The sequence below is a fragment of the Orcinus orca genome, chromosome 6 (assembly GCF_937001465.1).
Source record: "Orcinus orca chromosome 6, mOrcOrc1.1, whole genome shotgun sequence".
In the NCBI taxonomy this organism is placed as follows: Eukaryota; Metazoa; Chordata; class Mammalia; order Artiodactyla; family Delphinidae; genus Orcinus; species Orcinus orca.
In genome coordinates this window covers 100,927,479-100,944,995 of record NC_064564.1, presented here as the reverse complement: position 1 = coordinate 100,944,995, position 17,517 = coordinate 100,927,479, and the positions used below count along the sequence as shown (strand labels likewise).

At 53.9% G+C, this 17,517-nt stretch overlaps 1 protein-coding gene across 22 annotated transcripts in view; it reads right to left on the bottom strand.

Moving 5' to 3' along the window:
* Positions 1-17,517, bottom strand: part of ZNF618 (zinc finger protein 618) — a 184,371-nt gene that overhangs the window by 50,977 nt on the left and 115,877 nt on the right. For 18 of the 22 annotated variants that reach the window (XM_049711822.1, XM_049711826.1, XM_049711820.1 and 15 more), the window contains exons 3-4: positions 2,244-2,321; positions 1,570-1,608 (exon numbers count right to left, since the gene is read on the bottom strand). In XM_049711822.1, coding sequence (XP_049567779.1) covers positions 1,570-1,608; positions 2,244-2,321 — 117 coding nt within the window. Of the gene's footprint in view, positions 1-1,569; positions 1,609-2,243; positions 2,322-15,036; positions 15,297-17,517 lie in introns of all 22 variants that reach the window. The other 4 variants (XM_033427376.2, XM_012532847.3, XM_004269306.3 and 1 more) reach the window with 1 other exon arrangement.

The window sequence follows — 17,517 nt, the reverse complement described above, 5'->3', positions numbered from 1 at the left end:
TGGGGAGGCGGCATAGGACCCTGAATTCCTCCTGCCGAGGACCCTGGGGCAGGTGCCTGGCCAACCTGAGGCTCAGATTGTCCAGAAAACGGAGGGGTAGCCTCAGCCCTGCAGGCCTTTCACGTGGTGTAAGAATCCAAAGAGAGAGTGGATGCGAAAGTGCCTTAGAAGAAATGCTGTTAGGACCCAATTGCAACTAAGGCCCTGCCTCCTCAAACTACTCGGTTTTGGATTTTTAAGGGGGGGTGGCGGGGGGTGGCTCGTGTTTATTTATTATTTTAAGAAACTTTTCATGGTGGTATACCAAACATGCAGAACAGGGGTGGCCAAACTATGGCCTGCCCACCGTCTGTTTTGATAAGGAATCCATTTCCATACTGTCTCTGGCTGTGTTCGTGCTCCACGGCAGAGCTGCGCAGCTGCGATGGAGATAACCTAGGCTGCAGAGTCTAAGATATTTTCTATCTGGTCCCCTATCAAAAAATATGCTGACCACTGATGGAGAAAAATGTACAAATCCTAAACGTTCAGCTCGTTACATTTTTGAAAACCGAAAACACCTGTAACCAGTGCCCAACTCAAATCACAGAACCCAGAAACCCCCTCCCAAGGGTAACCACGACGCTGACTTCTTGCAGCGTGAATTAGTTTCCCCTGTTCTTGTACTTTCTATACACAGATCTTAGGGGAAGCACTCTTTGTGCCGGGCTCCTTTTCCTAACGTTCTGTTTGCGGGTAACCCACGTTGCTATGTGTAGCTGTCAGCCTTTCCCTCTCACTGCTGTACTGTAGTCCTTTGTGGGACACACCACGACTCACTTCTCTATTCAACTAGCGCTAGGCACTTGGGTGGCTTCCAGTTTGAAGCCGTTACGAGTAGTGCTAAGAACACCCTAATTCCCATCTTTGGGTGGATGTGCGCACACACGCACCTGCGAGGGGAACTGCTGGGTTCCGGGGCTCAGTCAGGTTTGTTGTGCCGGCTGCCTACCAGCCCTGTGGGTTTAGACCTGGAGGCAAGGCAGGCAGGGGCCACACGTAGCCAAGCAGAACAGTATCCCCACATGCCGAGGCCCTGTACATGCCAAGTGGCGGGATGCCGCACCCCAGGGTTCGTGCCCATGCATTTCCCCAACATCAGCTACGGAGCCCCCGACCCATGAGTGGGAGTCAAAAGAACATAGGAAATGGTGTATACCCTGGACCCCTCTTGGGGATACACGTGCCTATTTTGCCGGTGAAGGGCCCTGAAAAGTCTACAGCAAAGAAACATGTTCAACTTAGCTGAACTCAAGCCTTCCCCAGGTTATCTGGCCAGAGAAGCCTTTACTGACAGAAAGCCTGTTAACTTCCCCCAGCATGCCTATGCCACGGAGCACACTTTGGGAAAGGCTGCTCTGAGGTGCTGTGTCCAAAGCCAAAGCCTGCATCATAGCAACAGGCCTCCCAGAAGCCGCCTGGGGTGGGGGTGATGGGTTGAGAGCATCACCCCCGGCCCTGGCTCTCCCTTCTCCTCCCACCCCTGGCCCTCTCAGCCCGCACAGTCCAAGAGGAGGGAAAAATACTCACTGCCTTGGGAGGCTCCCTCCCCTGAGGTGGCTTCTGTGTCTGTGAGAGAGAGAGAGAAGAAGGAGGTGAGCAGAGTGGACCAATGGAAGGGCCAGCACCAAAAGAGAGAGAAGCCGGGCAGGCGGAGGCCAGGAGAAGCCGCTACCGCGTGCCCAGGGATGCTCTCTTCCCACTCAGGATGCAGGCACAAAGCCTTCCCCGTGTTCTCTGCTGTCTGTCAGGCCCTGAGCCGGTGCCCTTCCTCCCTGCCTGCCAGGGTCAGGCTCAGGGAGGGGCAGGCACCATCCCTCCTGTCCCCGTAGCTTCAGCACCCTCATCTTCAGAATGGAGACAGCACCCCGCCCCACTCTCTGGGCTGTCATGAGCAGCACATGAGATGACACACGAGCACCTTCCCTGCAAGGACCGCTGACAGTGAACAGCACTGAAGCACCTTGGGAGGAAGCGGGCCTGTGCAGGGAAGACAGGGGGCACTGGTGGCATATCCTGCTGTACCCCACCCCACCCCCATCCCTGGGTGCTCTCCCAAGTTAAGGAGGCCTCTCCTCTCCTCTTCGGGTCCCACTCCTACTGCAGAAAGAGCTCTGAGGACCTCTGGGGTCACCCTGGAGGGGCCCAGGCGGAGGATGGGGAGGTGCGGTCCCTCAGCTCTGCCCCAAGGACATGCCACTCACCTCGGTGTGCCCGTACGTGGGTCTGGAAACAGTTGTAATATTTGTACTTCTTGCCACAGATTCCACACTCGTAGGAACCTAGAAAACAGGAAAGGAAAGGACTGGTCAGCCAGCATCCAACGTGCGCAACCACGAGGCCCCGGGACCCCTGGTGATGCCTCCAGGTAATGCTAACTCTGTGCCAATGGGCTATCGTGTCTCCCACGAGCAAAGAGGCAGCAAGGACCAGCAAAGACAGCACTGAGCTGGAGGTCAGGAGGCTGGGGTCTATTTCAGGTTTTTGTCTCTATTTTCTGAGTGACCTTGGGAGAGTCACTTCCCGCCTCTGGGCCTCAGCTTCCAAATCTAAGACAGAGAGGGTAACTTCTTAGGTAACTCACAGTTATTCCTTGAAAGGAAAAAGGAGATGAATGTAAAAGAATTTCAGGATAAGGAATAAATTGCATTCATGTAAGGAAATCATCACTTAGATGCAACAGAATAATTTCTAGCTACTGCTCTCCCCGCCAGGATGGACAGAGGTTAAGAGCACAGGCTTTAAACCATGTATCTGGGTTCTGCCACTTACCAGCAGCATGACCTTGGTAATTTCCTTAAACACACTAAGCCTCAGTCTGCTCATCTGCAAAATGGGGCTAAAAGTACCTACCTCACAGAGTTCGCCCTACGCCCCAGCAGGAAGTGCCCAGCTCTACTACAGATGTGTCTGACAAGGAGAGGGCCTCTCTTGTCTGTTGAGGTGCCGTCTTGATCCCTCAGACGTGCAGAGATCAACATGGTATGAATGTCTGACTCCAGCCCTCTGCCAGGCCCTTCTCCCAGAGGCAGGTAGACTGAAATGGCTGAGTTCCCAGCAGGCATTTCAGATAAGTCAAAGGCAGGGCCCACCCATGCAGATCATAGGGCAAAAGCCCATGGCAGGAAGGCAAGCAGAGCCCATCAGACCCAGCCTGGCAGGGGTCCCAGGAGGTAGAGGCCCTGCCCATCCCTCACACAGGCCTGCCACCACCTGGGCCCAGGCCCCATCCCTAACAGAACGACCTGGGAGCTTGCACACACACAGAGTCCCTGACCCCACCCCAGGCTAACAGTACCAGAATGGCCAGGGCCAGGGGCCTAGGAAGCTGCCTTTTCCCAAAGCGTCCACAGAGGATTCTGGTGCCCAGCAACCAGGCGTGGGAACCACTGGTTTGAAGTCAGACAGCCCTAGGATGGAGTCTCAGCTAAACCATTTACTGGCCGGGCCTCAGTCTCCTTATTGGAAAACTGTGGATAACTTAAGAGCATCTATGTGAAGACTGGATGAAGCATGAGTAGTATTCCTACCACGAGCGCGGACAGTCGGTGAGTGGGACCATCATCAACTCCCACTGCCTGCGGTCTCCGACCTCGGGCCAGAGGCCTGGCTACTGGGTGTGAACTCCAAATATCAGGTTAAGTCAGAAGAGCACTGGGCTCGGAGCCTGACCGTGAGCTCAGCTCTGCCAGCCCCTAGCTGTTTGATCGCAGGAACATTCCTTTTCCGGTCCGAGCCTCAGCTTCCTCACCTGTAAAACAGGACTATGATACCTGCATCTCATGACCAAGATCAGGATGAATGGGCTACAACCTGCGAGTCAGCGGCCCCCAGGGGGCAGCGCCACTTTGCTACTGTGGGTCACTCAAGGGAACGCTGTCCTGCAAACCAGCATGGAATTTAGCAGCCTGTTATCCAGTGGTTTTATATGTGTTACCGTTGTCTTACTGGGAAAAATATAAACCCACGGAGGGCAAAGATCAGAGTGTATATTTCCCTGTCTTCAGTCCCGTGACTAGCACACAGCGGGGGCTCAGTAAATTCATGGCGTCCTGCTGTTCTACTCATCTGTCACTGAGTAATAAAGACCTGGACTCCCTCCCTATGCCTCCAACCCACGCTTCCACAGTTTCTGCTAATTCTCCTTCAACCGATCGGGAATTTATTGAGCGTCTTCACATGCCTGGCACCGAGGCCCCAACCATAAGCAAGACGCGATCGCTGCCCTCCGTCTGATGGGAAGCAGACAGCCCACCAGGCGAGAGGACGTGCAGAGTGGCTGTGCTACGACGGCCAAGTGCAGGACCTGGTGGGCACACTGCGGGACCCTGACACGGCTATAGCAAGGGGCCGCAGTCAGGGGCCTTGAGCAGGAGAAGGGAAAGACGGGGGGACGTGTAGGGGCAGGCAGCCCAGGGAAGGGGGAGTCTCTCCCCAAAGGACCGAGGCCACAGTCTGTGATGGGGAAGACTTGTTTAGACTTGATGCACTTCTGATGAGGTCTCTAAGCCCCAGCTCTACCCCTCTCTGCCACTAGACCTGGGCCTCAGTTTCTCCAACTGCCCTCAGTACCCAAGGTCTTTCCTCAAACCATGCAGTAAGTGTAGGCTGATGGACGGAGCCTGCAGGCTGCGATGTCCCCGACTCACCCACCCAGTTGACACTGTTTATAAGCAGGTGTCCCACTGGCTTCTCCCTCAATCCACAGACAGCCAAGGGTCCATGCAGCCTTGCTCACAGGCCTCAACCCATTCAGAGAATCACAGGGGCACAGTTCGCCAGTGTCGGGCCCTCTCCTGGCCCCAGGGCAGAGCAGACCCCTTGCTTGGCACAGAGTCTCAGGACAGAGCAGTGTGTGTTGGCAGGAGGGACACCTGAGTTCAAGGTCCTGCCTCTCCCCCACTCACCCTAAGACCCCAGGCTGCAGGTGCTCCGTCTGCAGAAGGGGCTGGATGGGCAGGGAGGCTGGTGCGCGGGGAGAGTGCAACAGAGTGGCAGCCCCACAGCACAGCTGTGTCAGCAAGCCTGGGTTCAAATCCCGGCTCACCACATACCAGCCTGGGGCCCTGGACAAGTCATGGAAACACCCACACCTCAGGCTTCCTCTCTGTAAAATGGACACAGTAAAATGCTACCCACCTCATTGGCGGGGGGGGGGGGGAGGAAGGGGGGCGAGCAATAACATGAGCAGTAATACTGTGGCCACTGAGCACAGTTCCTAGTACAAGGCAAGCACTCGGTAAAGGAGAGCTGCTGTTACCGTCAGCTTTCCCCAAAGTGCGCTGGGACCCAACTTCCTAAATGCATCCCAGGGAGAGGAGCCTGTGACCAAGCAAGGGGGAGGCGCGGCCCATCGGGGGAGGCACCATGCACGGGAGCTGCGCCCGCTGGGAGAGGTCCTGCAGTAACGGAACCCAGTAGACTGTTAACCCCAGATCTCCCAACAAATTTGGCCGCTGGGAGAGGTCCTGCAGTAACGGAACCCAGCGGACTGTTAACCCCAGATCTCCCAACAAATTTGGCCACGGAACTTCTTGCTCCCCTTGGCTTGTTTCAGAGCCGCAGCCCACAGCAAGTGCTGCTGAAAAGGTCCCGACGTTCCCGGCTTCCAGATTCCTACGTGCTCTACCATCCCTCCAGCAGCACGTCTTCCCGGGCCCCGGGCAGGCTCAGATTTGCTGACCGGTGGCAGTGATGCGTGGAACAGGTGGCTCCCTGTGTCCCTGCAGAGGCTAGCAGGCCCTGTATACTCAGGGGTCTGCAGCTGACGGCTGCACTCAGCCACGCCCCCGCCCTCATGCTGGCCCCCGATCGGTCCTCCTGCCCCTCAGCCATCACGTATCAGATGCATATCTGAACGCTTGGGCCCTGAATACGGTTCGCACAGATTCACCGTGAGGGCTGCCTTCCGGCGCTCTTCCATCTGAACTAGTAAGAAATCAGAAAGAGCCCTTAAAGATGGGGCCCAGTGAAGAGGGCTCTGAGTCTAGGGCTGGCCAGTCTCCTGACCTCTCAGTGCCTCAGTCTCCCCATCCACACACGAGAGGGTTGGACAAGACCACGCTGTCTACTTTTTCACTGAAGAGCTTGTGCTGGCGAAGGGGCAGCCACACTTCCCCAGGGGAGGCTGGGGTGTGGCAGAACAGCAGCCACAGGCCCAGATTCCCCTGCAGTTTTGTTTCCTCTGTCCCGATTCATAACATGGATGTAACATAAAGTTATCCATCCCGTGGTTATAACCTAACATTTCCCCCCCCCGTAATCCTTCCAGCAAAATGACCCTCCAGGGACGATGTACCCCACGTGTGCTGTGGCCTTGTGTCTCCCTGGCCCACGGCCACCGTGTACCCCAGGTTGGTGCAGTGGGCGCTGGAGGGACCTCACCGACGGAGACTCTCCGCTCAGAAGGTCCCCCTCCCCGCTGCCTGACTCCCTGCCCCACCCGCTTCTTCACTCCACCCACCACGTTCCCGGCTACCCTCCTGTCCTTTGTCTCCATCTCTCCCAGCCTACTAAGTGCAGGCGCTGCAACTCATTTCACTTGCGCCTCTCCAACGTCTCTGCACAGGCTGGCCTCTGACCCCACCGCACCCCACTGCACAGTGCGGAAGCTGCAACTTGCCCACTTCACGCAGCCAGCTAGTGGGAGCAGGCTCTGGACTCGGGGGCTTCTCACGCATCGGCTCAGTTCATCTTCACAAATCCAGCACAGGAAGGTGATTATTATCCCCATTTTTCAGATGAGGGGGAACACATCGGGCCAGAGGTCACCTGATCTGTCCTGCTCCAGGGCTCATGTGTGTGACCACCACACAGTCAGCCCCCGGAAGGATGCCAAGAAGAGAGGGCGCCTGCTAACGGCTACCAGTTACCGAGTACACCCAGGTCTCATTTCCATCCTCCATCTTCCCAGAAGCCCTCATGTGGTTGAGACAACTCAATGGCCACTTCAACCATGAACTTGAAAGTTCTAGGGGCCAGGTGGTCCAGGGCTGGGGCCACTCAGATAGTGGCTAGTGAGGAACTGGGCTCAAAGCTGGCCTTCAGGGATCCAGAGCCATCCTACTGCCACCATGCCAGGTTACCTCCGGATGCCAAGGAACCCCCTTCAGTCATGGGGCTCCCCCTAACACTGCAGGGCAGCAGAACCCCCTACCAGGTCTGGTACCACCACAGGACCCCCAGAGCACCCTATCAAGAGCCTTGGGAGAGACTGCCTGGGATGGATGGCAGGACACGTCAGCACACAGACACAAGCCTTTTCCTCTCCCCCATCCCGTTGTCACTAGTGACACAACAAGAATCCACAGGCACTGATGAAAAGCATCTGTCTAGCATTTTCTGTAACCACCTGGCAGAGAGCCTGGCTTAAGCTCCCTTCCCAAGAGCACTGGACAGACCAAGTGAGGCCAGGTGAGAGCAGGTGGGTGGAGGTCCCGAAGCCACTGGAGGGAGAAGTGGCAAGACGGAGGTAGACGAGGAATGTGGGCGGCATGCCTGAACTCTATCACTGGCACCCAGAGAGCTCCAGATCAGCTCCACCACCTTTCAGGATACACAAAATGCAACAAGGCAGAAATCCAGAGCAGGTGAAGGAGAGAAGAAAAACACAAGGTGGGGGGACAGACACATGGCTCCTCACAACAGGCAGTCCCATATTTAGCTCAAAGAGTCTCGGGAGCCGCTGTTCACAGATCACATGCTCAGGAGCACCCTGCCCCCTTGGTCCTAAGAAGCAGCAGAGCTGGCCCAAGCACAGCCTGCTGGGGGACAGGGGGCCCGGAGAGGTAAGTCGTGGACAAGTAGGTTTCCTGAGGCTCTCTGGGGCTGGGACTCAGACCAAATGTCCTCAGGACCACGGTCTTCCAAGTAGAGTACAAATCCCCTGGGGATGTATGAGCACAGGGAATTTTAAGAGAATCCATTCCCAATGCATTTCTTCCTAAAACCAATGGGCCAGAGAACGTGGAGGGCAGGGAGGCCCCACTCAGCTGGTTCTCCTCATCGTCACCCTTCTCCACACGACAAACACAACGGTCCTTTCCCCCACCCCTAATCCCACCGTGGTGCTGTCCAAGGGGGATGAACATCTCAAGGCTCCAGGCAAAGAGATGCTGTGTTGGACTTAGAAAGTGGGTGGATCTAATGACTGGGAATAATTTCTTTTGTAAATTGGGTGATTTCTAATTCTTTGTTTTCAACAAAATTGAAGAAGAATCTAATGGAGTTGTCAGCGAAGAGACCACTGAAAATAGTATCTGACGATAGACCCCTGTGTGATTTCTGGCATACAAACTGGAAGGTGTTCAAAGAATTGAGTGACACTGATAAAACAAGACTGCCTCCACCCCTGGCTCCTTATTTATGTGATCAAGCCTTCTAAGCACTTACACTTAAGAAAATGGAGGGCTTCCCTGGTGGCACAGTGGTTTAAGAATCCGCCTACCAATGCAGGGGACACGGGTTCGAGCCCTGGTCCGGGAAGATCCCACACGCCGCGGAGCAACTAAGCCCGTGTGCCACAACTACTGAGCCCGCACTCTAGAGCCCGCGAGCCACCACTACTGAGCCTGCGTGCCACAACTACTGAAGCCCATGCGCCTAGAGCCCGTGCTCCGCAACAAGAGAAGCCACTGCAGTGGGAAGCCCGCACACTACAACGAAGAGTAGTCCCTGCCCGCGTGCAGCAATGAAGACCCAACGCAGCCAAAAATAAATAAATTAAATAAATATATTGGAAAACAAAAAAAGAAAATGGAAAAAAAGGAATTAAACGAATGCTGAATCTTGTCTCACTCAACAATAAGAAATATTAATTCACAGAAACTTGAGCCAATTGAAGAAGAAATAAAGGCTCATCTATTTCATTAAGAGGTGCATTTTCAGTAATTTTTTACTTTTACGTTTGCTATTTATCTAAATTTGTTTTTGACAAAGTGTATGCTAAGAGCAACTCCATCAGGAAAAACAAACGTTTTAAAATGTACAGCTTTCTGATCCCAACGTATTTTTTAGAAATTTCTATTTCAACTTACGTACATCTTGTTGTGGGAGATGAGTGTGAAACAGTGATTAATAAAAGACTCTCAAGCATAAAAAATACATTACATTAGGATAAAATCCTGTGAGGGAAGTGGGCTGGAAATATGAGTTCAAGGAGAAAAAGGAAAGATGTATAGCTTCTGACTGTTCAAGATGAGCCTGTTCATACGGTTTTTAAAAGGATGATGGTGGATATCAAAAGTGGTGGGGTTTGGATTCCCTTGGATACACTTAAAAGAGTGGTTCAGAGTTTTATTTCCAAAATGCCACATTTTAAAAAAAACAATACAACACGTCAGAAATTATATCCTTTGTAATTACTCCAACTTTGGATGAAAACGTTAGACGTCAACTCAAAAATGTGAAAGAGAATATAGTTTCTCAAAATTCTTTTAGGAGATATTGAAGAAAAGAAGTTTGAAGCCACTGGCCTTTCAGCTTCCTATCATTCCAGAGGTAACCCCGGATGTGTCAACGTCCAAGGCTTTGGCTAATACCACTGGTATCTGTTTTGCATTTTCTGTCCCCCTCAAAACCACTTTTATACCTATTACTTCAGTCTGACCTCAACAATCCTACTGGAAAGACAGGCAGACTTTATTACACCCACTGATCAGTGAAGACAGTATGGCTCAGAGAGGTTAAGGGAGCCTTACCATCCTGAGCCCCACAGCGGGGCAGACCCCAGGTCTTTTGGTTACAGTCCAGCAGCCCTTTCCCACGGAGACCCTCCAATCAGGAACCCCATCCCACCCTGGACCACCAGATGGAGAGTCAGCAGCTGGGATGAGACGCACCTGAGAGGGAGGCCAGAACCCTCCTTTCTGAGTGGCTGCGGCAAACAGCTGAGTGTAGGCTCTGGCAGGCTCAGGCCCAAAGCCCTGCCAACAGCGACTGAAACAGGAAACTATCAGCTGGCACTACAAAGCGGGACCTGGCACCTTCGCTGCCTGGGTTTATAAGAGACCGAAACCCATGTGTCTGTGTCTGAATGGCTGTCTGCTCTTCTGTTGCTCCTTCCAGAGCTGTGGCCAAGGCCCCGCCTCCTCTTTCCCTGCCCCTCCTCCCTGGGCAGCCCTGTGTGTGTGAAAACACCACCACCCCTGGTGCCCAAAGCTCGCTGCCTAGAAACATCCTTGCAGGATCCAGGCTCCCAGCTGACTGACTCTCCCTCCTGTACCTGGTCGTGACCCTCCTCTGCTCACCCATCTCCAGGACAGGAACTCACTCCTTCACAGGCCTGTATTCAGTTACCAAACACCTCCCATAATCACAGAGTCCTCCCTTTCATGAGCTGAAATCACCTCCTGGTGACTTTCCTGTATTGGTTGGGGCTACTTGGAATGTGTCTGCCCGGTCCCATCCCACCAAAATGCTCTAAGTCGTGAATACTTAGACCCCATCATCTCTTCTGCACCATTCTTCCAGGAAATGCTCCATGGGCTGGATGCTTTTTGGCGTAAACCCAGTTCGCCTTGTCTTCATCATCTAGGACAAGGCTGACGAGCAGGTGTCTACTTCAGATTTTTCAATTCTAGCTGACTGGCAGTGACTTCCTAGTATACTGTGTTGAGAAGGATTCTGAGGTACACTGTTGGGACAGTGTGCAGTGATCAGTTAGGGATGCCTTTCACTTCTGGTTTTATCCAACAAAGTTGTCACAGTCAGTTGTCTCTGCTCTTCTTGCTAAAAAAGGAGAGAGATACCCTTTTCTCAGTCTCTCTAGACTGAGAGATACCCTTTTCAGCACAAAGAATTTCTGGGCAGCAGGAAAGTAGCAGCAACTACTGCAAGCTTGGCAGCCAGCCTCCTGGGCACTGATGCCCCTCCCGGCTCTACAAGTCTGAGAAGCGGCCAAATGCCATCCATGTGTCCAGACCCAAAGCTCCTCCATGGGAAGTGCCTCAGATAATGTTTGTGTCACTAGGAACACTGTTTGTCTGATGGCTGTTAAAGGGCCAGTGAGGACTTCGGGGTGGGAACAGGCGGATGGAGCTCAGAGAAAAGGCAAGCGGGAGGTTCCCTCATGGCACAGCACTGGGTGACCGAACAGGAACACTATTGTATTCAGCAACAGAGCCCGGCCACAGCCCTGCGCACCCCTGCCAAGTGCCCTGGGAACATGTTCACTGCACGGCGCCCAGCCACCAGGGCACAGAAGCACACTGTGGCATAAGCTCATTTAAAGGGATGGCTCTAACCAGCATTCTGTCCCGGCCAGATCCCTGGGAATGCTTTCCTTCCTTGTTTTACTTCCAGGAGCAGGTGGGAGGTGGGTGCTGTGAGGTGGAGTGGCAAATCTCTTCCATTTCCTAGGCCTTTGTTTGTCCCTCTATAAAATAAGGGGGTCTGAATGCCGCATCTATAGCATGTGGAGCTCCTCTGCCCACTTCCATATCCATGACAGACATCAATAATCAATCATGACACCCTTTAGAATCTTCAACACAGAACTCCTAATAGCCAGCAGCAATTGCTCGGATGTGGCCCATAAGATAATATCTACTTGCGTTTTTGAGATGAGATGAGTTCAGAATGTTCAATTCTAACACTGATTTTTTTAAAAAAAGTTGCCTTTCTTTCCTGCTACTAAAAGGCCAAGCCAGATTCCTCTGAGCCTGACCCTTGGCGGAAGAAACTACACCCTCAAGGAGGTCTGCCTTGATGGATGTGAGACGCCATCATGACCAGCAGGGGGTGCCCTGGCCCTGCTTTGGTACCGGCTCCAAAATGGTGGCTCCGCTTCTAACTGTGGTTCTTACACCTTTTCCACGGAAGTCTTCCAAAAGCAGGTTACTCAGAAACTGCGTAACATCCTCAACGTCCCTGGATTCTAGGGGGGCAGTACTAGAAGAAGCTCAGGGGAGAAAACCGAGAACCAACTAGAAGCCATGTCTTCTGACACCTCAGCCAATGCCAACTTTCTTTTCTATCCTGCTTCTTCTCTACATCACACTGGCTTATTCTTCAGACCTGGGAAAAATGCAGAAACTATTACTACTCTTTCCTCTCGAAGAGGTACTTTATACTATCAATACTAGTATTACTGCTAATAACAGTGAATTATTTACTAAGTATAATGTTGAGTACTTTATACACATTATCCTATTGAATCCTCACCTAACCCCATGAATTTGCAATTGTGAGAACTGAGGCACAGAGAGGTCAAGCAGTTTGCCCAAGGTGCAACAGCCATTAAGTCAGGGAGCCTGGATCCACTCCCAGCCTGAGGAGCCGAGCTCATTCTCCTTGCACAACACTGTCCCCTTCGGTTCCCACACCTATGAGGTGGCCAGGACAGGGAGCATGTCTCCTTTAACAGAAGAGGACATTAAGGCACAGCAAGGCCAAGGAACCTATTGCTGAGTAGCAGCTGAGCTGGAAACCAGAGTCTGTGGCTGGCATGAGGCCCTGGGGCCTCTCACTGTGCAGGGAGTTGGCCCAGGGAGGACTCCCAGCATTTCCATGCATGGCCACTCCAGGCTTTCCCCACTGAATCCTGACTGCTGGCCCCGCCTCAAGGTTCAGATTCAACTACCCTTCACTGGGCATCTCCCAGTGAAGGGCATAAATAACTCCTGGGTCCAGTGAGTCTTAAAGTGAGCAGGGTAGGTCCTCTCCTCAGTTAACTAACACATGTATGAGTGGCTAACACAGTCCTAGGCCTTGGGGAGTGAACACTGGTGGAGGGAGGTCAGACGCAGGCCCCAGAAAAGACTCTTCTTTCATTCGACACTGGGCTAAGTCACTCATGCTCTTCAGCAAATACTTCTGGTTCATCCCCCCTTCTGTCACATGGGAAATGGCATTTCCCCACCTCCCTGGGGTTGGGCGGGGCCACCTGACTAACCTGGCCAATGACTGTGAAGGGAATTAACACATCTCACTTGTAGATCGCAGCTGGCACATGAGTCCCTCCAGAGCTCTTTCCCTCTGTCACTTGGCTGGCAGCATTCCAGACAATGGCTGCTTTAAGCCTGGGTCCAGAACAGAGCAGAGCCCCCAACTGGCCCACAATGGACATGTAGTGGGACTAAGAAATAAATGAACCTTTGTGGTTCTGAGCTACCAAGATCTCATTACTTTTTAGGGTCTTTTGTTACTGTGGCATAACCTAGCCCCATTCTGACAGCTATAGCAGCAATGACAACACTGCTTCCTAGAAACTAGTACCTTGCTAGGAATTGTGTGGTGGGAGTAGGGAGCACAGACACAGATCAGACAGGTCCTGGAGCTCTAATCTCCAGGAGCTGCCCATCTTGTAGCAGAGGCAGGTGCCGACAGGGCCCCTCTAATCTCAAGTGGATAATGGGAAGTGCCCCCTGAGGGGCAGGGCAGAAACAGACCACTTCTGACCAGAAGAGATCAAGGAAGGCTTCTGGGAGGAGGGGGCACTGGAGCTAGTCTTGTAAACTGGGTTGGATTTCGGCAAAGGCATTCCAGGGAGAGAGAACAGCAGGAGCAAAGGGTAGGAAATGCTGCAGAAGAGCAGACTGTGCTGGAATGAAAGGACCGGGAAGAAAGAAATAAGAAAGGGGGCTATGGGGCTCAGGTTATGGAGGACCTTGATGCTATGGCCTTGACCTTAGATACAGTGGGGAGTGACATGGTCAGTGCTTCATTTTTGTCAAGGTCCCTGGCAGCCAAAGTAGATGGCAGGTGAGGGCAGAAAGACACAGAGGCACAGCTGTTAGCAGGACGCCACAGTGACCCAGGTGGAGTGATGGTGGCCACAATCAGCCCAGGAACAGCTGGGAAAGGGAACTTGAGGCTGATCCCCAGCGGCTGGGAAGAAAAGGCAAGAGGTCTCGAGTCTAAACTTGGGGAAGCAGACACAGGGCAGCCTCCCCTGCCTGCCACACATGGGATGGGAGCCTGGAAGTCAGGAGGAGGTGGGCAGAGCTGCCCCACGAGGGACAGGCAGAGGGGAGCGAGACGGTCTCCTGAGCACAGGAATGCGGAGGAGGGCACAGATGGAAACAGAGACCTGGGAGCAGACTAGGCAAGGTCTCCGTGCCAGGCTGAGGCACATGGACTGTATTTTACAGACCGGGGCTGCAAACTGGTGGTCCATGGAGTGACTCTCACCCACAGGTATGTTTTGCTTGGCAGATTTAAAAAGTCAAATTAGTCACCAACGTTTAAAGCCAAAAGAATTTACATTCAAATTCTCATTTCCGGCATGTGTTCTGTCCAGAGATCTGGCCACCCTGAGCCCGTCTCCCCACCTAGTTACCATACGTGAGGCGTGGGCTCTCCAGCTGGACCCAGGCCCTACCACCTACCACCTGCCTGTCTGGCTCATCTCCACGATGCTAAATAAACGTATCTTTCGGGCTTTGTGGGCCTTTGCGTTTGCAAACTGGCAGGAGTGCAGGCAGCCCCTAAGGGGTATCCCCTGGCTCACGCTGTAATGTAGCAGGGAGAGATGGTTTCTAAGAAGCTCGTTTCTACTGAGCTCCTCTGAGCCTGGCCCAGACCAGAAGAGGCGGGAGAAGGTGCCAGACTGCCACCCATCTGATCCTGACTGGACAACTGGTCTGAGCAGGACCCACACTGAAAGCTGCCCCCAGAGGCCCCCGGAGAAGCCCAGGAGGAAGAAATGCAGACGGGCATTTAGGACACCGAGTGATACAGGCTGTGCTGGACCCATCTGGGGTGTGGGAGCCCCATGGTGTGAGAGATTCGCCGGGCCTGCAGAAAGTTCCAGGCATCTGACTTGAGCAAAGTCTTAAAAGGACAGGTAGGGTTTTGCCACGTCAGGTGGGAAGACAAGAGCTCAGAGCAGAGCTGAGCAGGCAAAGGCGAGTGTCAGGAGCCGAGGCCCTTCCCTGAGGGCAGCCACAGAAGGCTCTTGCAGCCGGGGAGGGACAGGGATCCCAGGCCTCCCGCCCTAGCACTCCGGCTCCACGTTCCCACCCTGGCCCCAGCCCGACCCGGCGGACGGGCGCTCACCCAGGGTCTGCTGGTTGCGGACACCGCCAATCACCACGCAGATCTCGGCAGGCACGTCGCCGGTCCCATCCTTGCTCACCCCCTTCTTCTCCTCCTTGGCCTCGCCCTGCCAGATCACCTCCTGGATGTAATCATCGGGCAGCTCCGTCTTGACCTTCACCTCCGTCATCGTTCCCTGCTCGGCGCTCAGCGAGGCCTCGGCCGGCACAGGCTCTGGCCCCTCCACCTTGGTGCTCTTCTGGTTGCGCTTCAAGCGCTCCCTGGGAAAGAAGACAGTCTGCTCAGTGTGGACCCCAGACTCGCCCCAGACCTACCTGGGCGCGCCCCAGCCAAGGGGGGGGTTGCAAAATTTTTAGCTATAGACCCACCTCTCACGTGACCCTCACCTTAAAGCACAGGTTCCCACCGCTGCCCCTGAGGGTCCTCCAGGGAACCCTGGGGCTCCAAGGAACACGGTTTGAAAATCACTGGACTAGGATGGCTCACACTGCACCCATTTTGCAGATGGAAAAGCTGGGGTCGAAATGTGACCAGTAACTCTTGTAACTGGAGTTACAGGAGACCTGCAAGAAAAGCTCTGGCTGGTTGAAATTAGTTCTTCTCAAGCTTCAGCGTGACCGTAAATCAGCTGAGAATCTTGGTAAAATGCAGAGTTGGTGCAGCAGGTCTGTGGCTTGGCCTGGGATTCTGCATCTCTAACAAGCACCCAGTGGAGACAGGCGCTGCTAGTCCTTAATGGCAGTTTGAGCAGCAGGGGTTTCAGTGGCTTGATGTACGCAGAGCACGTGGTCCCCTTCCCTTTGCTCCTTGGTGGAAGGGCTGCAGAGCTCACCCTGCTTTACACTAGGGAACATACAGGCCAAAAGGCTCACTGAGGGGGAGGCCACGGAGCCAACACTTGGCCCCCCCACAATGCGGCCTCTAGGTGGCTCTTCAAATAGGAGAAACATCCTCAAGTTAATAGGCTCAATATCGAGGGTGGGCCCTGAGGCCTAGAGCAGGGCTGTGACCTGCCCAGGGCCACACACAAGATTGGTGGCAGGCCGAGGCACGAAGCCAGGTCCCGGCCATCCACTCCTGAACTGTTCTCCTTTCAGTGAGACTCTCTGTGTTATGAGAGCCCCTTCATCCTTCTGGCAGTGGTGGGGAAGCTGAGGCATGCACAAGCTGGGGAATCAGGTCACGTTCCAGGCCTGGGGATGCTGCCCTGGCCATGCCCAGCCCTCTCCAGTGCTCCAGAGAAGCAGCTGGACCGTGAACTTCAAGGCCCAGGCTCAGGCAAGGCCGGCTAGCATACCAACTGGAGCTTAGCGCAGGTGCCCGGGCCGGGAGGCAGGACCCGGGATCTCATCCTGGATCAGCAGTGGGCTTGCTCTGTGACTCTGGACAAGACCCTTCTCCTCTCTGGGCTTCCAGCTCCATCTACCATAAGAACATGGGTTTTATCATGTCCACTGTCCCGCCCAGCTCTCAACTTTCTCCCAGGTTGGGGAACTGAGCAGAGAGAGAGAAGGCAGGCTCCAGCTGATGACGAGGGGGCAGAGAAAGGCCACTGGGGTGGTCCTATGACTGCACTGTGTCTCCCCACCCCTGCTTCACGTGGTGAAGTCCTAACACCCAACGTGACTGTATCTGGAGATAGGGCCTTCAGGACGTAATAAGATTAAATACAATCAGAACAGTAGGGCCCTTATCTGATAGGACAGTGGCCTTAGAAGAAGGAGAGAGATCTCTTTCCCCGCTATTTCTCTACCATGTGAGGACACAGAGAGGAGGCTGTCTGCAAACCACGAAGAGGGAGCAGAGGCTGCCTGATGGCCTGGCGGGAAGGAGATGCGAGGAACTGAGATGGAAAGAGCACTGGGTTGTGAATTTGGATCATCCCAGAGCCAAATCTCAGAACTGCCACTCTCTCCAGTTGTGGGTTCCTGCAAAAGTGACTTCCACCCCGAGCCTCAGTCTTCACACCCATACGATGGGGATAAACACAGCACCTACCCCACAGCACTGTGATGCAGACACAAGGCAATGTGTGCAAGGGACCTAGAACGCTGGCCCCAGTGGAGATGTTCTGGGGTACCTATCGTCTATATGGGGGGCAGGGGAAAGAAGTGTTCAGAGAATGAGAGAACGCAGGGGAAGAGTCTTACACGCGTAGATTTTAGTGCAGGGGCTGTGGAAGCAAATCAGTGGGGTTTAAAGGCAGCACTGTCATGCCAGCTTGGAACCCTGAGTGGGCCCTGACCCTCTCTGAGCCTGTTTCCGCACCCGTGAGGCAGGGAGCCCCACACTAACTCAAAGGGCCTCGTGAGGACCAACTGCAAAAATGTACAACCAGGACACTGTCTAGAGTGACTCCTAGAGTGGAGATGCTAGTGCTGAGGGAAACTGGTGACAGAAGTTGCTGAAATCCCTCCCTATTCCCTAGCTGAGACCACGTGGGTGCTACAACTGGCCAGTCCTGCCCACCCTGAGGCTCGC